The sequence below is a fragment of the Chenopodium quinoa genome, unplaced genomic scaffold (assembly GCF_001683475.1).
Source record: "Chenopodium quinoa cultivar QQ74 unplaced genomic scaffold, ASM168347v1, whole genome shotgun sequence".
Classification (NCBI taxonomy): Eukaryota; Viridiplantae; Streptophyta; class Magnoliopsida; order Caryophyllales; family Amaranthaceae; genus Chenopodium; species Chenopodium quinoa.
In genome coordinates, this window is record NW_018745024.1 from 8874033 (window position 1) to 8895737 (window position 21705).

Sequence of the window (21705 nt, forward strand, 5' to 3'; positions counted from 1 at the left end):
TTAGTGGGTCTCACATGACATCACACTTTAGTTCAGAACCAAATAGGTGGAAAGTTTTGATGATTTAAAAAAATAATAGGTGGTAATTGCTAAAACGCCAATATTTATAGGTGGTAATTGTCAAAAAAATCTTCTTGTTTAACTAATATTGGTGCATTTCTTCAGATACTATATATATGGCGCATGGGAAAATAATTTTATAAAAAAAATATTACTTCCTCGTAAAACTCCACACCAAAAAAATTTGCAAAAATGAATATACTCTAAAATTGACGAGTTTTTCCCAATTTTAAAGGGTATATTACAAATTATACGATAAATTCTCAGAACATCTAACTAATACATCAAAATTTGGAGCTACATTTGTATGGACCAATCATTATTTTAGACAACTTAAGCTGATATATTCATATACTAGAAGAGATTATTATAATAATAATTATTGTTATTAATTATGTCCAGCGCCAGGAACAAGATTTCCACGAGTGTCTCTACCTCTTGAAGGTCCAGATGAATGAGTTGGTTTCTTTCCTTTTCCCTTGGGGCTCAAATCAGCCATGATTCTATTCTTGTTAGCACCATTATGTACGTCGTTGTTCGCCTCGACGCCGTTATCTTGATGGTGAGGAGTTGCTTCACTAGCAATGATGATAGAGCAAACTACAAATAATACCAAGAGAACAGCTTTGTTTCCCATGTTTGAAGATATTATGGGTGAATTAAAAGAGAGTTTTGCTTTGTTATAATTATTATTGATCAAGTTTGTAGGAAGATGATTGTAAAAGGTGATTTGCATGTTAATTTATAGATTAATGGCATTGCAAAATGTAGAAGATTAAGATTGATTATAGGAAGGATTGTTTTATAGCTAATTAATAAGAGGCATATGATGCATTGTAATTTATGCCCTTTTGAATATTAGTATGTAATTATTATTAGAACTTATTTTAACAATGCAAAAAACAATTCAAATAGGTCAGATTTTAGAGCAAGCTAGAAATAGTGCCATGAAAAAGTTTGATTCCATCTGCATGAAAAAACAAGTGAGAGGTCTGCTATATAATCAAGATGCAAATTCTTGGGTAGATGGTTTGTGTTTGTGTACACCTGGTGGATTTTTCTAGTATAGTTTTGAAAAGTTAAGCAAGTGCAGTGACCATACTCGGGAGTAGGAATTTACTAAACTTCTCACTCTATTCTCAAGCGTTGACCTCCTGGTATGATAACCAGGTTTGATAACCATTGCCAATTTACCACAACAGACCAATTATTATAATTAAGATAGTTTGTCTTCTTACACACTGAATAATACCTAAAATAAACTACCCAGAGAAATAGACCTGGGATAATCAAGCCAACCTAAGCACTAGGATTCTAAATTCTCTGCCCACAGGCCACAATACATCTTTAAAAGACGAGTAAAGAAAAAAGTTTGCAGCTTGTATATTTTGTCTTAGTTCCAGGATAGACGAAATTTTGTTGCAGCAATGATGATGCTCCAGCCAACAAACCTAACCGTCCATCACAGAACAGAAGCAAGGCCAACCTTCTTAGGTTCTACTATTTTGTTTTTTGGATTGGCATTGCGTGATACATCCACCAGAGCCTTGAAGCTGTAGGGCTCGTGCATGGCCAGTTCTGACAAGACCTTTCTGTTTAGCTGTATGTTTTCCTTCATCAGCCCACACATGAAGTTACCATAGTTTACCTGCAGCCATAAGAATAGGGATATTTAATGATGAAGAATACTTTAGGACAACTCAGATGACAATTCAAACGATATATACATCATCATACACTGAAAGAGTAGAACTAAAATTGTTCCTGCACATTGACAGCACTCCAAAACAAAAATACATATACTACAATGCCTCTACAGATGCTCCTATTTTTGGCACGGCCAAAGGGGTCCAAAACACGACAACAAAGAGGTGGTTTCCAGCTGATCCTAAAACCAGTGCGCATTGATCACTTCATATGTCAATGAAAGAGAGACCCAGGCGCAATGATTGCTTCACAATTCAATGTAAGAGAGACCAAGACTATGAGCCATTCTATTTTAATTCATTATAATCCAAATGTTGGAAGACAGTGTTTCTTTAACTTCATTCCATTAAACACCAAAAAACACTTTTTTTTAAAGATAATAACGGATCTACCTTTACCTAATAGCTACTTGTGATTGCACTTATTGTAGATTGGACAACCCCCCCTTCCCCCCCTCCCTCTTTCCAAAAAAAGAACAAACTCCAGATCTCTGTTACAACAATTTCCAGCCATTATTTTAATTTCCTAATACAGCTTTGTGCAAGAGAAACCATCTGGAATAATTGACGCCTGTAATTGTGACATGGCAAAAGGACTGGCATTATATAACAAATTTTTGCCAAATCCAGTCTCCAAAATCACAGCAAAGTTAGCCTCAACAAAAACTCTTTATCTCACCAAGATGAACATCACTCCTCACATTTTATTCTAGATATAGGACATTAGGACGGGAGCTCCACACACATTTGATAAAGAAATTAATGAGAATCACATCCAACATAAGGCTCTTTCTGTAGAATGTGAACGCCGGCTAGTGTCTGGGGTTGTCTGATGCGAAGATTGATTTCCCTTGATCACCTTAAAATCTTTAATAGAGGTTGTGGCGCCATATCTCTTATTACAACATTCTGTAATTCACCTTCCTGGGTTAGCTTACACAACCAGTGGAGCATACTTAATCTATCACCATTAACTTAAGGACATTCGTGTAGGAACAATTTCACACTTTTCTCCCAGAAAAAAGACAAAAGATCCAGATTCAAGAAAATAATCTATTCGTGAGGTTAAGAGTCCTTCAAGTCTTCAACCCTAGTAAATTTTTCTGCAAAAAATTCATCTACAATATTGTTTATGAGGAGACAACAAAGATTGTTGTACAATAGAATGCTTCACTTATAGAGTTATAGGCAATACTGTTCATCAGTACAATACCAAAATAAAAGCTTCCCAAGATGTTGGATGAACACAACTAACATGAACACAGCACTATATACCCTAGTGAGTTGTTGGACCACACCACTCAGTAAAACCAAGTAGCAGGCAATACGAATTTCGTAGAAACCAAATTATTAGTGTTCTTCCACAGGTCATAGGATTCATGAAGTTTATTGAAATTTCAGAAGATTAGTAATACAAACAGTTGCTATTGTTTGACACCCCAATATACAATATGACTCTTCAGAGAAGATCAGAACCCAAAATGATTTAACATAACTCAGAGTATGACTTCCTAAAGTGATGACTCAAAAATTAATAAATTTTAAAGATGGAACAACAGTTCCATAAGAAATTTTTCACTTTGCATCTTAGGTTACTGGTCTTTAAGCTCATTAACCAATATAATTGACAAAGAACAAACCTTGAACATTTCAGATTTACTCAAACCCAAGATTATTTTTGGAACTTAGGTAGGGATCTCAAAATAATACTCTCAAGTTCACACAGGCTACAATTTTAAATCAATTTATACAAGCATAGATGTGATCAAGCTCTATAATTAAATATACTTACGCCGTGTTGGCGGGCACCAGCATTGATGCGTTCAATCCAAAGAGAGCGCATATCACGCTTCTTGTTGCGGCGATCCCTATAAGAGTACTGAAGTGCCTTTTCCACTCTCTCCCTAGCTATTCTTATGCAATTCTTTGCTCTGCCTCTAAACCCCTTTGCTAGTTTGAATATCTTCTTCTTGTTCATTTTTGTTTCTCTCGGGCAACAGAGATGATTTTACTCTGTTTGCAGAACAGGTTATTATCACAGCAACAACAACAACAACAACAACAACAACAACAACAACAAAAATAAAAAAAAATAAAAAAAAAAACCAATTATTGCAGTAGCACCGACGATATTGCAGCAGTGAAAAAAGCAGCCTGTTACAACAGCAAAGAAAACTGCAGCTGCGACAAAAATCACAAGCATACAGCAATAGTACCAACAGCACAACAAACCAACAAGCAACAACAGCAGCAGACATGAGCAGCTCTAAACAATCACATGGTGAAGATAAAGAATTCTTAACATGAATATCCATTGGAAAGAAGCAGAGCTACTTCGCCTGATTAATTGTGATGTAACCTAAGCTGCGTTAGGAGCCTTAGGACCAGAACAGGTGAGCCATCAGCGACAAGTTAAGAATTAATTCATTACTAATAAATGAATAATGGAGTTCAGAAATTTAGCCTAGCTGAATGATCACTGGAGACCAACTAATTGAGCTCTGGAACTAGAACCTATGGCTAAGTTTAGACGGTCGAAATAAATCATACTGTTTGGCAGAAGTGCCAGAAACACCGGAAAATCGCCAAGCAAAATTCATACAAAAGAGAACACCTTAAAAACCTAATCACAGGGTTTAAGCTAGAAAAGGTTCACACCGCCTCGCCTATGAGTAGCTAGCAATGAAGTTATCCATACTAATGATTCAATAGTATGAACACCTCAAAAATGCCATTGAAAATCTAAAATGCGCAGAATCAGATAATGATGCACAGAACATGATATCGCAACTTCGTCAGCACGAGTAACAAGCAATGAAGTTATTTATACTAATGATTCAAAAGAATGAACACCTCAAAAATGCCATTGAATATCAAAAACGCGCAGAATCAGCTAATGTTACACAGAACATGATATCGCAACTGCGTCAACACGAGTGACAAGCAATGAAGTTATTTATCCTATGATTCAACAGAATGAACACCTCAAAAATGCCACTGAATATCAAAAACGCGCAGAATCAGCTCATGATACACAGAACATGATATCGCAACGGCTTCAACAGCTCAAAAACCCTACATTCTTGCTTCAATTGATAGTATTTTGTAAATGAAGGGGAAGAGGTCTAATTTCATAGTTCAATCCTAAAATTAAAGGGTTATGCAATACATTAGCAACCAAATTTGATTCAATCATCAAATAAAGCTCATAATTATAGATTCAATCATCAATTAGGCTCATTATTTTCTTTTATAACAACATAATCGCTGATATTGAGCTTTCATAATCTAATTAGAATCAATAGTTGAGAATTTCGAACCCTAATCTACTACACTGACAATTAAATTAAAGTAAACCCTGGATTGTGAAATTGATATGATGATTACAAAAAGAAACAAATACTTACCTACGAAGCTGCTTCAATGGAGGATACAGATATTAGATGGCGCCTCAATGGAGAACGTCAAGTGCGCTTCAATGGAGAAGTGAGAGAGAGGAGGAGTTTGATAATTACTAAAACCCCTGACCCGCCCCAGTTATAAATGGGTTAGATCCGTCCAATTAATGAATTGGGCGGGTCTTTATTGAGTTATCCAATTATGGATTAGTAATAATGACGAACACAGTTTTGAATTAGAAATAAATCTCCGGAGTACTCTCTCTATTTTTAAAAACTTGCTTCATTTCTTCATGTGCGGAGCTTTTTCGGATAAATTAGGATAAGTAATAGTAAAATATAGAGGTAGTGGAGTAAGTGGAAGGTAAATTAGATAAGAGAGAATCTAAAAGTAACAAATTGGCTCCCACTAGTTGAGAAAAATGAATTAAATATTATAAAAACTTTCCAAATAAGGAAATAGAGCAAGTATTTAAAAGCAGCCGTAAAAGGAAAATAGAGCAAGTATTTAAAATTGGAGGGAGAACAAACTTCTTCGTCGGTGAATATGCCCGGCACCGGTACGGTACTTTAGTTTAATTTACTTTTTAGAGTGTTTGTTTAGTTTTCTGCTGACTTGTTAATTGTGTTTTTTGATGTGTGCAACAGGTAGAATGGACATTGAACATTTTCCATATAAAGACAGGATCCCTAACATCATGATGCCGTTCCTGGACGGGTGGAATGATGTGGTTGCAGATGGTAACTGCGGATTTCGGGTTGTGGCTGATGTGTTTCAGATGGGTGAAGACAACTACGGTTTAGTGCGTCAGTTGATGTACAGTGAAATCGCCTCAAACCGAGCTGTTTATCGCCACGTGTACGGACAGGACTTGGATAGGTCTCTGCAGCGTATCCGGTGGGGAGGAGGACGTTGCGGTCAAAATCATTGGTTCGACGCGCCACTTGATCTCTTCGCCGTTGCAAACATCTACAAGTGTGCAGTGATGCATTTCGGCCTTGGTTTGCATGGTGGAGCTTACTATCCATGTACCACGGTTCTGCCTTGGTGTTCGCGTGAGACCGTCACCAGACCGGTAAGAGAGGTTGCTATTGGATTTCTGGGGCCGTCATACAGACATTTCATCCGACTGGACCTGTCACCCGATTTTCCGGTCCCACCGATCATACCAACGTGGTACACCATTCGTACAGCAAGCGTAGAGGGCTGGGATGCGCTATATCATGACCGGGTGCAGCAGTGGAACAATCTAGTTGCCTTTTCTATGTGACCTTCTATTGTTATTGCTATGTTTTTCCCATTTATTTAATTTTCGGATTCTAATTTTCGTATTTAGTTTTCCCATTTAAATGTGAACTTGTATTTAATTTTCGTATGCCCACTAATTACAACTTAAAATAAAAATTATAAAAACTAAAAATATAATGTCAAATTCTAAGAACTTAAAATAATAATTATAAGAATAGATAATGTTAACTTTTACAAACAACTAGGAAAATGTTATATAAATGCACTGCCGACATATCAATAATCTCTCTGTGACGCCCACTGCCACTGCTCAAGGGCCCGTTCCAGTTCATCAATAACAGCTCTGCCTGTTGCAGTCGTCATGTTGTCCCTCTCCTCAAAAAGTCTGTGTCCCAACTGCGTCATCTTTCCCATCCACTACACATAACAAAACACATACAATTCAATAACGACGTATTATATGAAAAAAAACACAACTACAAATGTTTTATGAGACGTACCGCATCCACGGCAGTGGGCGGTGGCACATCATCATCATCGGCGTCGTCGCCGTGGTGGACGTCTCTGATCAACCTCGGGTGCGAGTGCCGGTTGTACCACTCCATGTAGTGCTGGTCACACATGGCAGCCACCCCAGTTGGCGGCCGCTGCAGCTGCTCAATCCATATGCGGGCAACCATCGGAAACTGCTCCCACGTGCCAATCATGCTTGCCGGCCATTGGACGACGTACTCCTTCGACGACGCAGATCGGACGGCCTTACTGGGCCATGCTGGTGGAGGAGGAACAACTTGGACATATCCAAGCTGGCGAAGACAGCGCTGCGGCATGTACGCCTCTACGATCTCACGATACTGAATCAGTCCCGTGTAGAGGGTCCTGGGTACCCTATTACTAGGGTTCTGGCCGAAAGGCATCCAGTTCACCTGCACATTTTTTAAAATTAGTAAGATTCATACAATAAACACATCAAACTATAAAAGTAGAAATAATTTAAACACTTTACCTCTAATGGGGACATCCTGTCAAGCAATAACCGTATCGATCGCAGGCGGTCAATGGACTTCTTCTCGACACGCGGACTCCACGCACAGGCACGTGGCTGGCCATCCCCAATAGGAACCGGGTCGCGGTGTGGTCGAAACGCCGGGAAATACTCGTATATCCACGTCTGTAACAACGTCATACATCCAGTGATACCCGCCGCATCAGCCCGGCTCGAGAATCCTAACTGGCGATACATGTACGCTAATGTAGCCGACCCCCAAGAAAACTGGCCTACTCTGTCGGGCTCACACGCGTCAACTATGTCGCGTGGCCTGAGCTTGTTTCCGCTCTTATCCGGAAACAAGGTACACCCGAGAAGAAGAAAAACATATGCAGCCAGCTGTGTGTCCTGCGTCCTACGTGAAGTGGGGTGCAAACATCGCTGCAAAACTGCTGCGATCTTAACACCGCCGTGATCCCACACACCAAGTGCCGCTGTGTACAGCGCAGCCCTATCCACCGCCAACAGCTCCGCCAATAAATCTGCCTGATCCGCATCTGTGACAACAGATGCTCGGTTTCCCTCTACGGGAATCCCAAGGATGGCCTCGACGTCATGCAACATGATCGTCATCTCACCGAACGGAAGGTGGAAAGAGTTCGTGTCCGGCTGCCATCGCTCAACGAAAGCCGTGATCAGCGTCGAGTCAATCCTCTCATGCATGGTGGCAGGAAGGTGGCTCACTCTAGTGCCCCTCAATCGGCCGACCATCTCGCTCTCCTCCGGCCAAGCCTCAGCCCAACTACACAAGAAGTTACAAGTCCTCTCCCGGGTTTGGCATTTCAAAATGCCGCTATCCAAAGCCCGCTCTTGGTCCTCCCAAATACGGGTAGCGATGTGTCCTAGAAAGCTAGGAATCACACTCCCGTCTATAGGTCCCCCAGCCACCTCGCCCCTCACCACCCAAGAATCATTAACGGCCCTCGACCGTTTTCTGCTAACCGCAGACACAGTGGACGCAGATGATGTGCCAGATCTACTAACAAATCTACCATCTCTACCCTTACGCACGTCTACCCTACGCGTCTCATACACATCATCAAGCCTCTGACTGAATGGACCGTAATCATCATATGGTCCACTCTGATCGTCCACATCCTCATCTGCATCCTCCTCCTCCTCCTCCTCATCACCATCATCATCTTCATCATCCTCAGAATAGTGCACCCGTTCTCTACGAGCCGAGGCCGAAATACCACGGGATCTAACGTGTCTGGGCCCCGAGCTCTCCATTGAGTTGATCGTACTTCTCATAATGTTCATACTCTTCCCAGCCGCAGAACGAAAATACGATGCCTAACACAAAATAACAAAACATGTAATATGCAATATAAACATGTAATATAAACATAAAAAAAGTAATTAAAATAAATAAATAAAACAATATACATATGATGGAAAATAAATTAAAAACATTACAAAATATTAACAACCTAAAAATAAAAAAATTAATAACCTAATAAATAAATAAATAAAAAATTGGAAAAAACAAAGCAAAAAAAAAAATTACCCAAAAAAAACAAATTGGAAAAAACAAAGTAAAAAAAAATTAAAAAATAAAACGGAAAAACAAAAACAAAAAAAAAGCAAAAAAAAAATTTGAAAATATAATTCAAAAAAAAATAAAAGAAAATGAAAAAAAAAAAAAAATTAGGGTTCCGGCGCCTGTCCCAGACGCCAGAGCCACGGTGGTGGCGCCTGGGCAGGACGCCGGTGCCACGGTGTTGGCGTCTGACGTGGACGCCGCCACTGTGGTACCGGCGCCCTGCCCAGGCGCCATCACCGTGGCAATGGCGTCTGGGACAGGCGCCGGAACCGTGGTGTCGGCGTCTGGGCCAAACGCCGCCGCCCATTCGCCGCCGTCCAGCCACCAGTCGCCGCCGGGCCGCCACCTTTTCCGGTTTTTTTTTTTTTTTTTTTTTAAATAAAAAAATTAACAAAAAAAAAAAAACATACCTTTCCTCCTCCAAACCCCCTTGCTCCGGCCACCGGTGTCGCCACTTCCCTGCCTTGCCGCCTCGACATTTTGAAAAAATATTTTCGAGAGAGAAAGTGAGACTACAAAGTTAAGAGAAGATGAGAGTGTGTTTTTTACTAGAGTAGAGAGAATATAATTTTAGTTCGAGGGCAAAAGAGTCATTTCACTTTTAATTTGTGGGCTTTATGTGGAGATTTGCGGGCGATGTTTAGCAGTTGGGTTCATGTTGACCCATTTATAATTAAAATAGGGATGGGGTGACGGGTCAACTCGAACACAACCCAAATTAAACAAGTCAGGTTAAGATTGAAAAATTAAACTCGAAAACTTTAAACGCTTGTTTGTCCTCGTTTTTTGTTTTCATTCTTTTAAAAAAAATACAGAAAACAAGAAGAAAAAAAAGTTGTTCACTTTTCTTTTGTCAGTTTTTAAAATTATCATAATTTTAATAAGTTTGATTCATTTTTTATTGTATATTATATGATTTTGAAAAATAAAAAACCAAAAATAGAAAACCATAGTGATGTCAAACAAACCCTACAGGTTGGGTTGGAAAAAGGGGGATAGTCAATATCATGAATTACTCTCCTCCTTTTTCCTCCTTTCTCTCTCCAAAACCTAGCCTCCATTGTTGAATTTTGTAGACGCTTTCATCGATTTTAATCAGTGGAAAGCCCCAATCCTTGTTTCTTTATTGTTTTTTTAGGTTTATAATAATGCTTCCTCCTTTTGGGAGGAACTTTTCTCCCTCGAAAGAAAGGGTTTCCAATCTCCTTCGAAAGACAAGGGTTTTTCGATCTCCTTCGAAAGACAAGGGTTTTTTCGATCTCCTTCGAAAGACAAGGTTTATCTCCTCTTTTTGAGGGAGAAATTTCTTAGTTTTGAATCCATGGTAGCAGATCTAATGGATTGTCGTGAAATTATTTCGTTGGTGAAAAAGTTATCAAGTTTTCGAATACGAACAGATGAATCAGAAGGAAAATATCCTCACGGCTACAAAGGATCGTTAGATTGTCTCTCCAACAAGGCTGTAATTTTCAGCGATATAAGCGGGAGATGCTCCGCAGTGCAAGATCTACTCGATGATCTAGTTTTTATGAAGGAAAATCTTATTTGATTCAATATCTTATGTATTTGTTAACGTCGAATCTCTATTGTAGATGTCGTATGACTTTTAATTAATGAAATATTTTTGCTATTACAAAAAAGGGGGGGATAGTCAATCCAATAGAGTTGATTTGAACACGAACTCAACCCAACCCAACCATATTGTCAAACCTACACACACCAACGTTGTATCAATTCTATGTAAGATTTATTTGGGATTTTTTTTATTGTTGAAAAGGACAAATAAAAAAAAAAGGGCAAAACGGTTCCATTTTCGTCCTCCAATCAAACCTAAATTAGACTTGTTGCCGCTTTTCGATTTATTATAATGGGTGTTTCAAAGAGATTTACTTGTAGAAAGTCTCAATTTCTCACATGAGAAACAATAGGGTGTTTCTCAAAATGGAATTTATGTAAATAAGGAGAATCGTATATTAATTAACAAAAAAAAAAAAAAGGGTAATTTTTTTTGTCCTTTTCTTCTTCTGACTCTGTCTTCTTCAACCCTCCTACTTCCTCCTCCTCCTCCATCCAACAATTTTTTCCTCCATCTTTTTCTTGCATTATTGCTCCTCCATGGTAATAGCTCACGAACACCACTTTCACTAGCACATTTTCAATGACCTTGTCGGTGGATAAAATGAAAAACTCTAATCGAAAAGGATGAAAAGAATGGTATGATTATGATTACAAACCTTTGGCATGTACAATCTCCCCATTAAAGTCTAGTTTCTCCATTTTGACTATTCTTTAATGAAAACTTTTTATTAAACTTGACGAAATATGAAAATTGATGACCTTGATTTAATTTAGGGATTAGTTTTATACTTTTATGTGATAATTCGAAATTTATGCAATGAATATAAGTTGCTTAGCATTAGCATTGTTTTTGAGAATTTTGGCACAAGGGAATATTTAAGAAGAGATCTTTTCCTTTTCCTTCGAAAATGTAAAAACCTTCACCCGCCACGGGGTACCTCCTTTAAAACAAATGTTAACCCTACACATCATTTTCAAAAGGGCAAAGATTAGAGAAAGGGTTAATTGTAATCTCCCACTAGACCTCTATTCTATCTTCAAAACAATCACTGGGCATTAAAAATGAAACAACAAAAACTTGTGGAAAACCAGCAGAGTTCCAGAGCAAACCACACGATATAGCAGAATGGGTAAAATGTGGAAGCAGAAGCGAAAGCTAGTTAAAGTTCATAATGCACACTTCATATGCTATGGAATAAGAATTTCATACTCAGCAGATATTTAACAACTCCTCACTCATTAATGGTAAATTGGCAAACGTTCAAAAACCAACACAGCAAAATTTTTAATTTAATTCCCAAGTTTTGTAGAGCTAAAAGAGCACACTACTACAACTAAAATTATAGGATAAAAATTGAACTCCTCGTAGATCACTTCTTCTTCTCGGTACCACCAGCAGACCTGCCCAAACATCATATTAAACATGGTTAATCAAAAGGCAGTGATAATATGATACTCTTCTAGTCAATAGCAACCTATCAACTGAATGAGAATATAGATTAAACAGTGTCAAGTACCTCATCTTCCTGAGAACATTTGACATCTCCTCTCTCTTCCTCTTTGCCCTCTTGTGAGTTCCGAGCTTTCTCTTTGCCAACTTCAGTGCCCGCTTGTCCTTACCAACCTTCAACAGCTCAGTGATTCTCTTCTCATATGGAGCAAATCCAGCAACCTCTCGGATGATACTCCTCACAAAGAGTACCCTCTTGCTAGTTTTCTGCAAAGCAAAATACCAGTTCAGACACAACACTTACATGAGTCACAGACATGATAAACGTAACAAAGGTATAGAACATTGAAACATTTTATTCATAATGGATTATCAAGGAGAATAGCATACCCCTGTTCTGTCTGATGGCCTGGGAGCCAATTCCTTCTTGGTGACGATGTGACCCTTGTTAAGGCCAACAATAAGACCGGTGTTTGGTGGTTTAGGAGCCATTACCTGAAAAGAAACCGCAACAAAACACAAATCAAAACAATGAACACACTTAGATGAACTCAACAAATGAAGGGTACACGCCACTGAATGAAATGCCAATAACACAGCAGATCAAAACATAAACATATCAAGAATCAAGACTACCAAATCAACAGTTGAATTAAGAAACATACAATTCCGCTGCTGGACCTAAAAAATCAACTCATCGAGCTAAAACCATATACAAAAAAGGTAAAGCAATGCCTTCTAGTCCTCCAGCCCACCATTAACTAACACACATCATATGAAACTTAAGAACACATGCATAGAAGATAATCAATGTATCCGTGGGGCATACGAAACGCGATATAGGGATCTGTTTAACAATTTTAATACAACAAAGACTACGTCACAAAATGATTTGGGGCCGGCTAACATAAATCAATTGAATAGAGCATAGCAAGATAATCAATTGAATAAAAGTGGGAAATAAGTATCTATTTAGATCAATCCCTCGACCCCAAACATAACCCATATAACATAGAAGCACAATTATCAATCCAATTAAAGTTTTCCACATTCAGCACTCCAACAAGAACACATTCAAATCTTCCACATTCCCTTCTTCTTCTCCACAACTAAACAAACCCACTTTTTCATTTCTACGAATAAGACAATAAACCCCCTATAAAATTCATTATCTAAATCACCCAATAAAGCACTAATTACATAATTGCATCGTTAATTCTACCGCTAATTAATTAAGCTAAATTAATTAAGCATTAAAAATATGAGCAAGTCCAAATTTAACATCGAAATAATTTACTAAAAAATACAAGCAAATTATTCAGAAGCAATTTTAAACTACTACAACCAAATAATAATTCATAAAAATGTAGTGCATTCATACAATTAACAATTTTAAACAAATATCAAATTAAATTTGAAATAAACAAGAAGACTTACGAGTAATATAAAATTAAAATGGAACTAAAGAATTTAATTCGAAAAATAAAAAAGGATTACCTGGAGAACGAAGGGTTTCGGGATGAACTGGGGAATGGAAATGAGGAAGAACAAGAAAGAGAGTAGAGGCAACTGCGAGTGGTTTTGATATTGTTAGGGTTTTTCTCTCAACCGTCGGATTGGTTTCTTTATCCAACGGTTATGATGGCTTTATAATGATAGTGTAGGGTTGGTTTATTGACTTTTGAGTGTTTGGGCTTTTGGGCTTTTGGGTTAATTGATTCATCGAAGATGGGTTGAGTCTAGTTCTTTTTATTTTTGTTATTATTATTTTTTTAAGGAAAACATGAAAGCCCGAGTCTTTTTTTTTTTTTTTTGACAAAAGTTGTAAAGACAACTAATTATTATTAGAGCAGTAGAGCTCAAGCAAAAATTAGTAACAATTACATCCTCTACTGTGTAACTTGACTTGAATGTTAAAAAAAAATTATAATCAATTATAGAAAATATAAATTTGTGTAAATCAAATGAAAAACTTGTAATTAAATCGTATAATGTAGCATTGTGCTTATGTAAAACCGTTTATAGCAACGCTTCTATAATTAATTTGACATGGTGGCCGCGTCAAATTAATTGAATGCTCTCTCTGCTTGGTACAAAAATGCTTCTATAGTTATCCATCTCTAAGATCGAAAAGGGTATCTAATTGACTATTGAAATACGACTTTTTTTTTTACTTATAGGTATACGTATACCAATATATACAAGGACATATTGAACTTTTCCTCACCACATAGGAGTAGTTTTGAACTGTATATAAAGAATAGAGACATTAGAGATTAATCGAGAGTTTCATAGCTCTTTAACCGCAAAATACTCCTAATAGTGGATTATAATTACAAGATTCAATTTTGTAGCATGTTTGATAAATTATGAGCATGAACATTAAATATAATTTCTATGCAATGGAACAAATATGTAAGAAAATTGTACAATTTGGAGGACTCGATTAAGACACATTGACTTGGTAGAAGCATCATGGTATAATTAATTGATTACACATAAAATCTAACATCAACATCATTAGTACCAAAGATATTTCAGGTCAATGTACTCCAACTCCAACCTACCAAGTGTTCATCTGTATACCAATCTCACAACTTTAAATAAGTGAAGACTAGCTGCTCTTTAGTCATGATCAGATAAGCTGTTAACATGTGAATTTCACAGATCAAATCATGATATAATCCTTGCTTTTGTTGCTAGATATTTCACCCTCTTGATCTTCCATGTCCATGTGGCATGGAAGATCAAATCCCACTTCCCCTCTTTCTCATGATCTCACAATCTATCTTTCTCATGATCTCACAATCTATGGTTAAGTATTGGCGCATAACAGCTATAAGACAAAAAACTGATTAATTTTTTTTTTCCCGGTGCTACAAATATTATACCACTATTAGTTATTATGGTTATAAATAGTACTACTAAAATAACCTATACTCTAATACTATAAATCACATATATAATAGTATATTAAAATTACCACTATAAGTATAATGGTATATTAAAAGTACCACTAAAACAATAAAAAAAAAATGTGAATCTATCAGTTAGCCCTCCTACATGCATTCTAAATAAATAGCTGTTATGCGTCTAGTTACACTCCCAACATGTCTATTATACAACCAAATATATACGTAGTATATTCAGTTGCCAGATATTACACCCTCTTGATCTTCCATATGGCATGGCTACAGTATCCCACTTCCCCCTTTCTCGGCAATCTCACAATCTACAACATGTCTATTATACAACCCAATACATAGGTATATTGAGACATCATATTTGGGATTCCTTTAAAGTAAGTCTTTTGTACATCTAGGTGTGTATATATCGAGGGCAACCTTAGCGCCTATTCTGATTGACTAAGCTGAGCTTAGTTGAACTAAATATTTTATGAGGGAAGGAAATTAAGAACCGAAATGAACTTAACTTATTAGAGCTGAGCAAAACTGAAAATAAGCTTCATCGGAACTGGCCCTTAGTCTTCAAGTATTCGAACTAAGGAATGTATGCAGGAAAACTGTATTGATTCTGGACTTCTGGTAGTGTTAACATTGCTCCTGACATTTTGTATAGTCAACTAAATTCTCCATGTCACAAAAATATGGATTTAATGATGATTCATTTCAGAATTGTTGTTTCTTTGGTACTGTTTGACTATTAAACTCCCAACCAAAACGTAATCAAGTTGACAGGTTTTTGAAATAGAATACTTTGCCAGTTGCCACCTATGATGCACGGACCTATGATGCACGGACACGCCTGCCAAGTGGCGTGTCCGAGTCGACACGCGTGTCGGACACGGACACGCGTGGGACACGGGGGGATACGTCTTGGACACGCGAAAATCCGTGTCCGTTTTTTTTTTTGAATTTCTTCTGTACGGACACGGGCCGTGTCTCACCCAGACACGGTCCGTTTTGTGATGGACACGCAATTACGGCTTTACAAGCCCAACTTCCTCCATTCTCTCTGACTCTCTCACATTCTCAATTCCTCCATTCACAATTCACAAACCTACTGCCTTACTCAAGCTCCCTGAGTCCCAGACCGTCAGCCACTCACCGTCGTGCCGATAACCGTCGTCGCTTCACCTGCTGCTGCTGGTCCAGACCGTCACTCAGTTCACCGTCGCTTCGTCGCCTACAGCCTACTCTCACAGAGACACAGACTTCACTCGCCGCTCGTTGTTCGTCCTCAGCCACCACCCCAGTGTCGCCAGCCACCAGTCCACCAGACCACCACCAGGTAACTCGCTCAACCTAGGTTTCAGGCCGTGGCTTGACTGGCTTCTGTACTTTGTTTTTTTTTTTAAATTCAATTAATTCAGTCGCTAACTCGCTCAACCTAGGTTTCAGGCTGTCGTTGTTCGTCCTCAGCCACCAGTCCACCACCCAGTACCGTCCGTCGCCACTCGCCAGCCACCAGTCCACCACCAGGTAAGGGTTATGTGACTTCTGTCTTCTGTACTTTGTTTTCTGAAATTCAATTGCTGAATGCTGATGTTAATTGTGAGGTGGAGCCGTGGAGGCAGTATCACTGTAATTCGCAATTGTTAATTGTTAAATGTGATGTTAATTGTTAATTGTGATGTTAATTGTGAGATGGGTTCAGCTGTCAAATTGTATTGTGCCCTGGTTGCTGAAATTGTATTGTATTGTTGACTCGCTGACTTGCTGGTTGCTGAAATTGTATTGCTGAGTTGCTGACTTGCTGGTTGCTGAAATTGTATTGCTGACTTGCTGGTTGCTGAAATTGTATTGTTGACTTGCTGGTTGCTGAAATTGTATTGTTGTGTTGCTCACTTTGCTGTGTTGTCTTGCTGAAATGTGTTGTTGTGTTGCTGAAATTGTCAGGAATGTCTTCTAGTTCCTCTGCTTCATGCAATGTCAGTGGTAGTAGTAATTCATCTGAGTCAATGAAAGACCTCTACCCTTTGTGGAAGTTTGTTGTTAAGGGTGATAAAATATCGGGTGGTGGAGGAAATTATAATTGGAAATGTAACTTTTGCGGCGAAGTTAAAAATGGTTCATACACTAGAGTGAAAGCTCATTTGCTAGGTGAACAAGGGAAAGGGATTCAAACTTGTAATAAAGTGAAAATTGATGACCTTGCTAAACTAAGATCGCTTCATCGTGAATCCGAGGATTATAAAAAATCTTTGTTACCAAAAGTTCCACCTTTTTCAAATGAACCCATATCTTCTCACACATCAACTGAAGCTACATCAATGAGACTAGGTTCATTTGATAATGTAAAGAAGAGGAAATCAAAAAATACAATTTCCGATGCTTTTAATGTGAAATCTCGTGACCACTTGGATTCTGAAATTGCTAGAATGTTTTACACAGGGGGGTTGCCTTTTAATCTTGCTAGAAACCCTTACTATGTTAGTTCATATACAATGGCTGCCAATTCTAATCTCTCTGGTTATAAGCCTCCCGGATACAACAAACTTAGAACAACTTTGCTTTGTAAAGAGACAGAAAATGTGGATAGGTTATTACAACCTATGAAAGCCACATGGAAAACAAAAGGTGTTAGCATTGTTAGTGATGGGTGGAGTGATCCACAAAGAAGGCCTTTGATTAACATTATGATTGCTTCTGAAACGGGTCCTATGTTTATGAAAGCTATTGATTGCTCGGGTGAGATTAAGGACAAAGATTTCATTGCTACCTTACTAAGTGAGGTGATTGATGAAATTGGAGATCAAAATGTTGTTCAAATAATCACAGATAATGCAAGTAATTGTAAGGCTGCAGGGGAACTGGTTGAGGGTAGGTATCCTCATATATATTGGACACCATGTGTTGTTCATACACTTAATCTTGCAATGAAAAGCATCTGTGCAGCTAAGAATGTGTTGAATAATGTTGAAGTATATGATGAATGTCATTGGATAACGGAAGTTCATGCAGATGCCTTGTTCATTAAAAATTACATAAAGAATCATTCGATGAGGCTTTCAATGTTCAATAAGTTTTCGCCATTAAAACTACTTTGCATTGCCGACACTCGTTTTGCTTCAATTGTGTGCATGCTTAAAAGGTTGAAACTCCTTAAAACATCACTTCAATCAATGGTTATTAGTGAGAATTGGTCCTTATACAAGGATGATCGACGCGGGCAAGCCTCACATGTAAGGGAAAAGATTTTGGATGAAATATGGTGGGAAAAAGTTGATTACATTCTTGATTTTACACGCCCAATCTATGAGATGATTAGGGTTTGTGACACCGACAAATCTTCCTTGCATTTGGTTTATGAAAGATGGGACATTATGGTTCAAAAGGTGAAAGATGCCATCTACAAGAAAGAGGGTAAACTAGATTATGAACAATCTACCTTCTTTAATGTAGTTAAAGGGATTCTTAGTAGTCGTTGGAGTAAGGGTAGTACTCCACTTCATTCATTAGCACATTCTTTGAATCCAAGGTAAGTTTTACTTATTTAATTCATCTTTATTTATTTTTCCTTGTTTTTTATTTAATTTCTTATGGCTATTCTTATTTTGTTGTTAAAGATTTTACACGGAAGAATGGCTTAATGAGGTCCCGGGACGAGTTGCTCCAAATGCCGACAATGAAATTTCCACACAAAGATTACAATGCTTTCGAAGGCTTTTCCAAAGTCCCGATGAAAGATTCAAGATCAACACGGAATTTGCAATATTCTCACAAAAATCAGAGGGGATCTTTCTCAACATTGATTGCATGCATGATATGGCTTTGATGGATGCTAAAAATTGGTGGGCAACTTATGGTTCCCAAGTGTCTATGCTTCAAGGTTTGGCTTATAAGCTATTAGGTCAACCTTCTTCCTCTTCTTGTAGTGAAAGGAATTGGAGCACCTATAAGTTTATTCATTCTTGCACTAGAAATAAGCTTACTCCTAAACGTGCTCAAGACTTGGTATACATTCATAACAACCTTCGATTACTTTCTAGGAGAAGTGAAGAATACACTAAGGGGAGATCTAAGTTGTGGGATGTGGGTGGAGATGAGCATGACAACCTAGGAGAGGTTGGTATTCTAGAGATGGCCGAGCTCTCACTTGATGAACCCGAGATGGAGAATATGATTTTTGATGATGTACTTGGTGATGGTGAAGAATGAAACTATTAGTACTTTTGTTTATTTTATTTATGATTTGTAAAACTATTATTAAGACATGTATTTGGTTTGATGGTTTCTTGATATGTATGAGACTACGTTCGTACACTTTGTTTATTTACTTGTTTTAACAAAATTGTGTGTTTTGAGGCTAATTATTTAGTGTTTTATTAAATAGGTTGTCAAATTCTCGTTTTTTTGATATATTATATGCCTTGTTATATGCCGTACCCGTGTCCCCTATTTCAGGATTGCCGTTTTCCCGTGTCCGTATCGTGTCCGTGTCGGTATCCGTGCAACATAGGTTGCCACAACCTGTCATCTGCTCAGCATAGTACTCAATTAGTTATCCGGAATTAATTTTCACGTTTGATAGTGTAATTTGAACTACCAATCCGACAACCAAATCCGGGTCGATTGTTACATACTCCATAATCCATATCAAACTAAACATAATCACCTTTAAAAAAAATACTCCAATCAACAAATACATTAAATTAAATCAACACTCAAATTACAAAGGAAACTCATTACATTCATTATTTATTCCTCATAGTAGAATCTAAAAACAACAACAATTTAGCATAAAAAAAAACCCTAAAAATAGAAAGAAAAATTACAAATTACAAATCAAAATAAAATTATGGTCGTTTATTAGAAGAATTCATCTTCTCATAAAATCTAATAGAAAGAAGAGATAAAGACAAATGAACCTCATCCTTCCCCAACCGATTATTCCCACCTTTGACAGCACGCGCCGGAATCGCACTCGACGGAGGCAGAATAGGCTGAGCAGAGCTCGAAGAAGCCGGGGCGGTCTTTGCGTGATTAAGCGCGTGAAGGCGACGAAACCCACCAAGAGCAAGAACAACAGATCTAAGTTGACGAGTACTATAATTAATACTATTACTCCATTGACGAGTACAGATCAACTCCCATAATCGTTCATCTTGAGCAGTCCGATTCCATTGTTTGCTTACGCATGAGGCTGTGGCTAGGGTTTTACCGTCGGCGTGTTTGAATACTTCGTAGAGGAGGTTTTCGTCGAGTTTTGCGAATTGAGAATCGGAATCGGAATCGGAATTGGGATTGGGATTGGTGGTTTGTTGAATTTGGTGTTGAATTAATGGGATGAATTTGGGTTTTTTGGGGGTTGTGGTGGGATTTGGATTGGAATCGGAGTTCATTGCTCGTTTCATGGTGGGTTGGATTGAGTTGGGTGGGAGGAGAGTAAAAGGTGAGGAGATAGGGAGGAGAGAGAAAATGAAGAGAGAGAGAGTAAAAGGGGGTGTGGGTTGTGTGGAAAAGAGGGGGCATAGGTGAGAGGGAAACCCACCTCACGCGTTTCCGGTCATTCAACTTTCCAACAATAAGACAACTATTGAAGTGCTGTTTTCTTCAATTTATTTTCAATTTAGTTCAAATTCTAATTTTCTTCTCTCATGTTCAGTAAATCAAAATAGGCCCTGAGTTAATCAATTTTTTTTTTTCAAATTTGATTAATTAAGTATTCGTACAGAAACTCCGTAGATTAGTACTCCATATGTGCTTCGTGTCAGACTCACGTGCTTTCAATTAGCTATGCCCGGTTTATGACTTTCGGGTTGGGTCGGGCCGAACCGAAATTGTCGAAAAGTTGGCCCATGCATGGCCCAGACCCACGCGTCATCATGTCGAGCCTGCATGCTAAGCAAAATTGCATTGATTTTAGCATGTTTTATTGTGTCATGTCTTATCATGCTTCTTCTAAATAAAGGTGGCCCACGGCCCACACGAACAGCTTCGTGTCGTGCCCTGCCTTTTTCGTGCCCGTGTTGTGTCGTGCCATGCCTTTTCCGTGCTGGGACGTGCCAGGCTTCGTTCCAACTTGGCTCAGTGCTATCTTTACCTCATGCACCATGGTACCATACAATCGATTGTATCTATTAATGGTGTAGTATTAACATTTACGAGTATTCATTGTGCTTAAATGAGCAAAATATGTACTCCGTAGTACGTAGTATATAATACGAAGTAATAAAAAAAGGTGGGTATGCTAACCTTCATCCAAAAAAACTTCGAGTCCTTTGTTTAAAAATTGCTTTGATTTAACGGGTTAGTATAGGAAGAATTAAATTGAATAGAGTAAAATATTGTACAAGTGGATTTGTTGGAAATTATTCAAATTAATAAACAATACTAGCTAGTGATGCAATGGATATAGTAAACATAGTTGTGAAAGGACCATCTCAAACTAAAAGCTTAGGCTAATAGTTAAGGCTCAAGATCGGTTTATATACTATCAATAATAATATAGATTTATGGGGCAAATAAAAGAAAATGAATGTGATAGTATATTACGAGTAGGGGTACGTGTTCGCAGTGCGATTTGGATCCCAAACCGCAAAATTGCGGTTTGAACTCCTTTTTTCAAACAGCACCGCAAAATGTAGTTTGGTGCGGTGCGGTGCGCTGTTTGCGGTTAAGGCACTTTTTTAAAAAAAATTGTAAATAATTTTTTTTTAAAAAAAACTTTTTATTTTATTTTGTGATTATTAATATATAATTTAAAT

General features: G+C 37.9%; 6 protein-coding genes across 6 annotated transcripts; 2 read left to right on the plus strand and 4 right to left on the minus strand.

Annotated features, from left to right (window-relative positions):
* Nucleotides 1–1242: 1242 nt before the first annotated feature.
* Nucleotides 1243–5319, minus strand: LOC110708519 (50S ribosomal protein L20-like). The gene is made up of 3 exons (XM_021886654.1): nt 5174–5319; nt 3559–3779; nt 1243–1708 (listed from the first exon to the last, which is right to left on the minus strand). Exons 2-3 carry the CDS (start codon nt 3742–3744, stop codon nt 1523–1525), a joined length of 372 nt encoding a protein of 123 aa, XP_021742346.1. The 5' UTR covers nt 3745–3779; nt 5174–5319; the 3' UTR covers nt 1243–1522.
* Nucleotides 5320–6574: 1255 nt separating this feature from the next.
* Nucleotides 6575–8618, minus strand: LOC110708520 (protein MAIN-LIKE 1-like). The gene is made up of 3 exons (XM_021886655.1): nt 7420–8618; nt 6914–7339; nt 6575–6830 (listed from the first exon to the last, which is right to left on the minus strand). The coding sequence occupies exons 1-3, from the start codon at nt 8170–8172 to the stop codon at nt 6690–6692; spliced, it is 1320 nt and encodes a 439-aa protein (XP_021742347.1). The 5' UTR covers nt 8173–8618; the 3' UTR covers nt 6575–6689.
* Nucleotides 8619–11774: 3156 nt separating this feature from the next.
* Nucleotides 11775–13677, minus strand: LOC110708521 (60S ribosomal protein L36-2-like). Its single transcript, XM_021886657.1, has 4 exons — nt 13533–13677; nt 12426–12530; nt 12103–12302; nt 11775–11986 (listed from the first exon to the last, which is right to left on the minus strand). The coding sequence occupies exons 2-4, from the start codon at nt 12525–12527 to the stop codon at nt 11956–11958; spliced, it is 333 nt and encodes a 110-aa protein (XP_021742349.1). The 5' UTR covers nt 12528–12530; nt 13533–13677; the 3' UTR covers nt 11775–11955.
* Nucleotides 13678–15788: 2111 nt separating this feature from the next.
* Nucleotides 15789–17944, plus strand: LOC110708903. The gene is made up of 3 exons (XM_021887127.1): nt 15789–16286; nt 16390–17811; nt 17921–17944. Exons 2-3 carry the CDS (start codon nt 16897–16899, stop codon nt 17942–17944), a joined length of 939 nt encoding a protein of 312 aa, XP_021742819.1. The 5' UTR covers nt 15789–16286; nt 16390–16896.
* Nucleotides 17945–17999: 55 nt separating this feature from the next.
* LOC110708522 lies at nt 18000–19493 on the plus strand. The gene is made up of 2 exons (XM_021886658.1): nt 18000–18476; nt 18565–19493. Exons 1-2 carry the CDS (start codon nt 18010–18012, stop codon nt 19154–19156), a joined length of 1059 nt encoding a protein of 352 aa, XP_021742350.1. The 5' UTR covers nt 18000–18009; the 3' UTR covers nt 19157–19493.
* Nucleotides 19494–19625: 132 nt separating this feature from the next.
* Nucleotides 19626–20498, minus strand: LOC110708523 (F-box protein GID2-like). The gene has a single exon (XM_021886659.1). The coding sequence runs from the start codon at nt 20350–20352 to the stop codon at nt 19795–19797; it is 558 nt and encodes a 185-aa protein (XP_021742351.1). The 5' UTR covers nt 20353–20498; the 3' UTR covers nt 19626–19794.
* Nucleotides 20499–21705: the final 1207 nt, after the last annotated feature.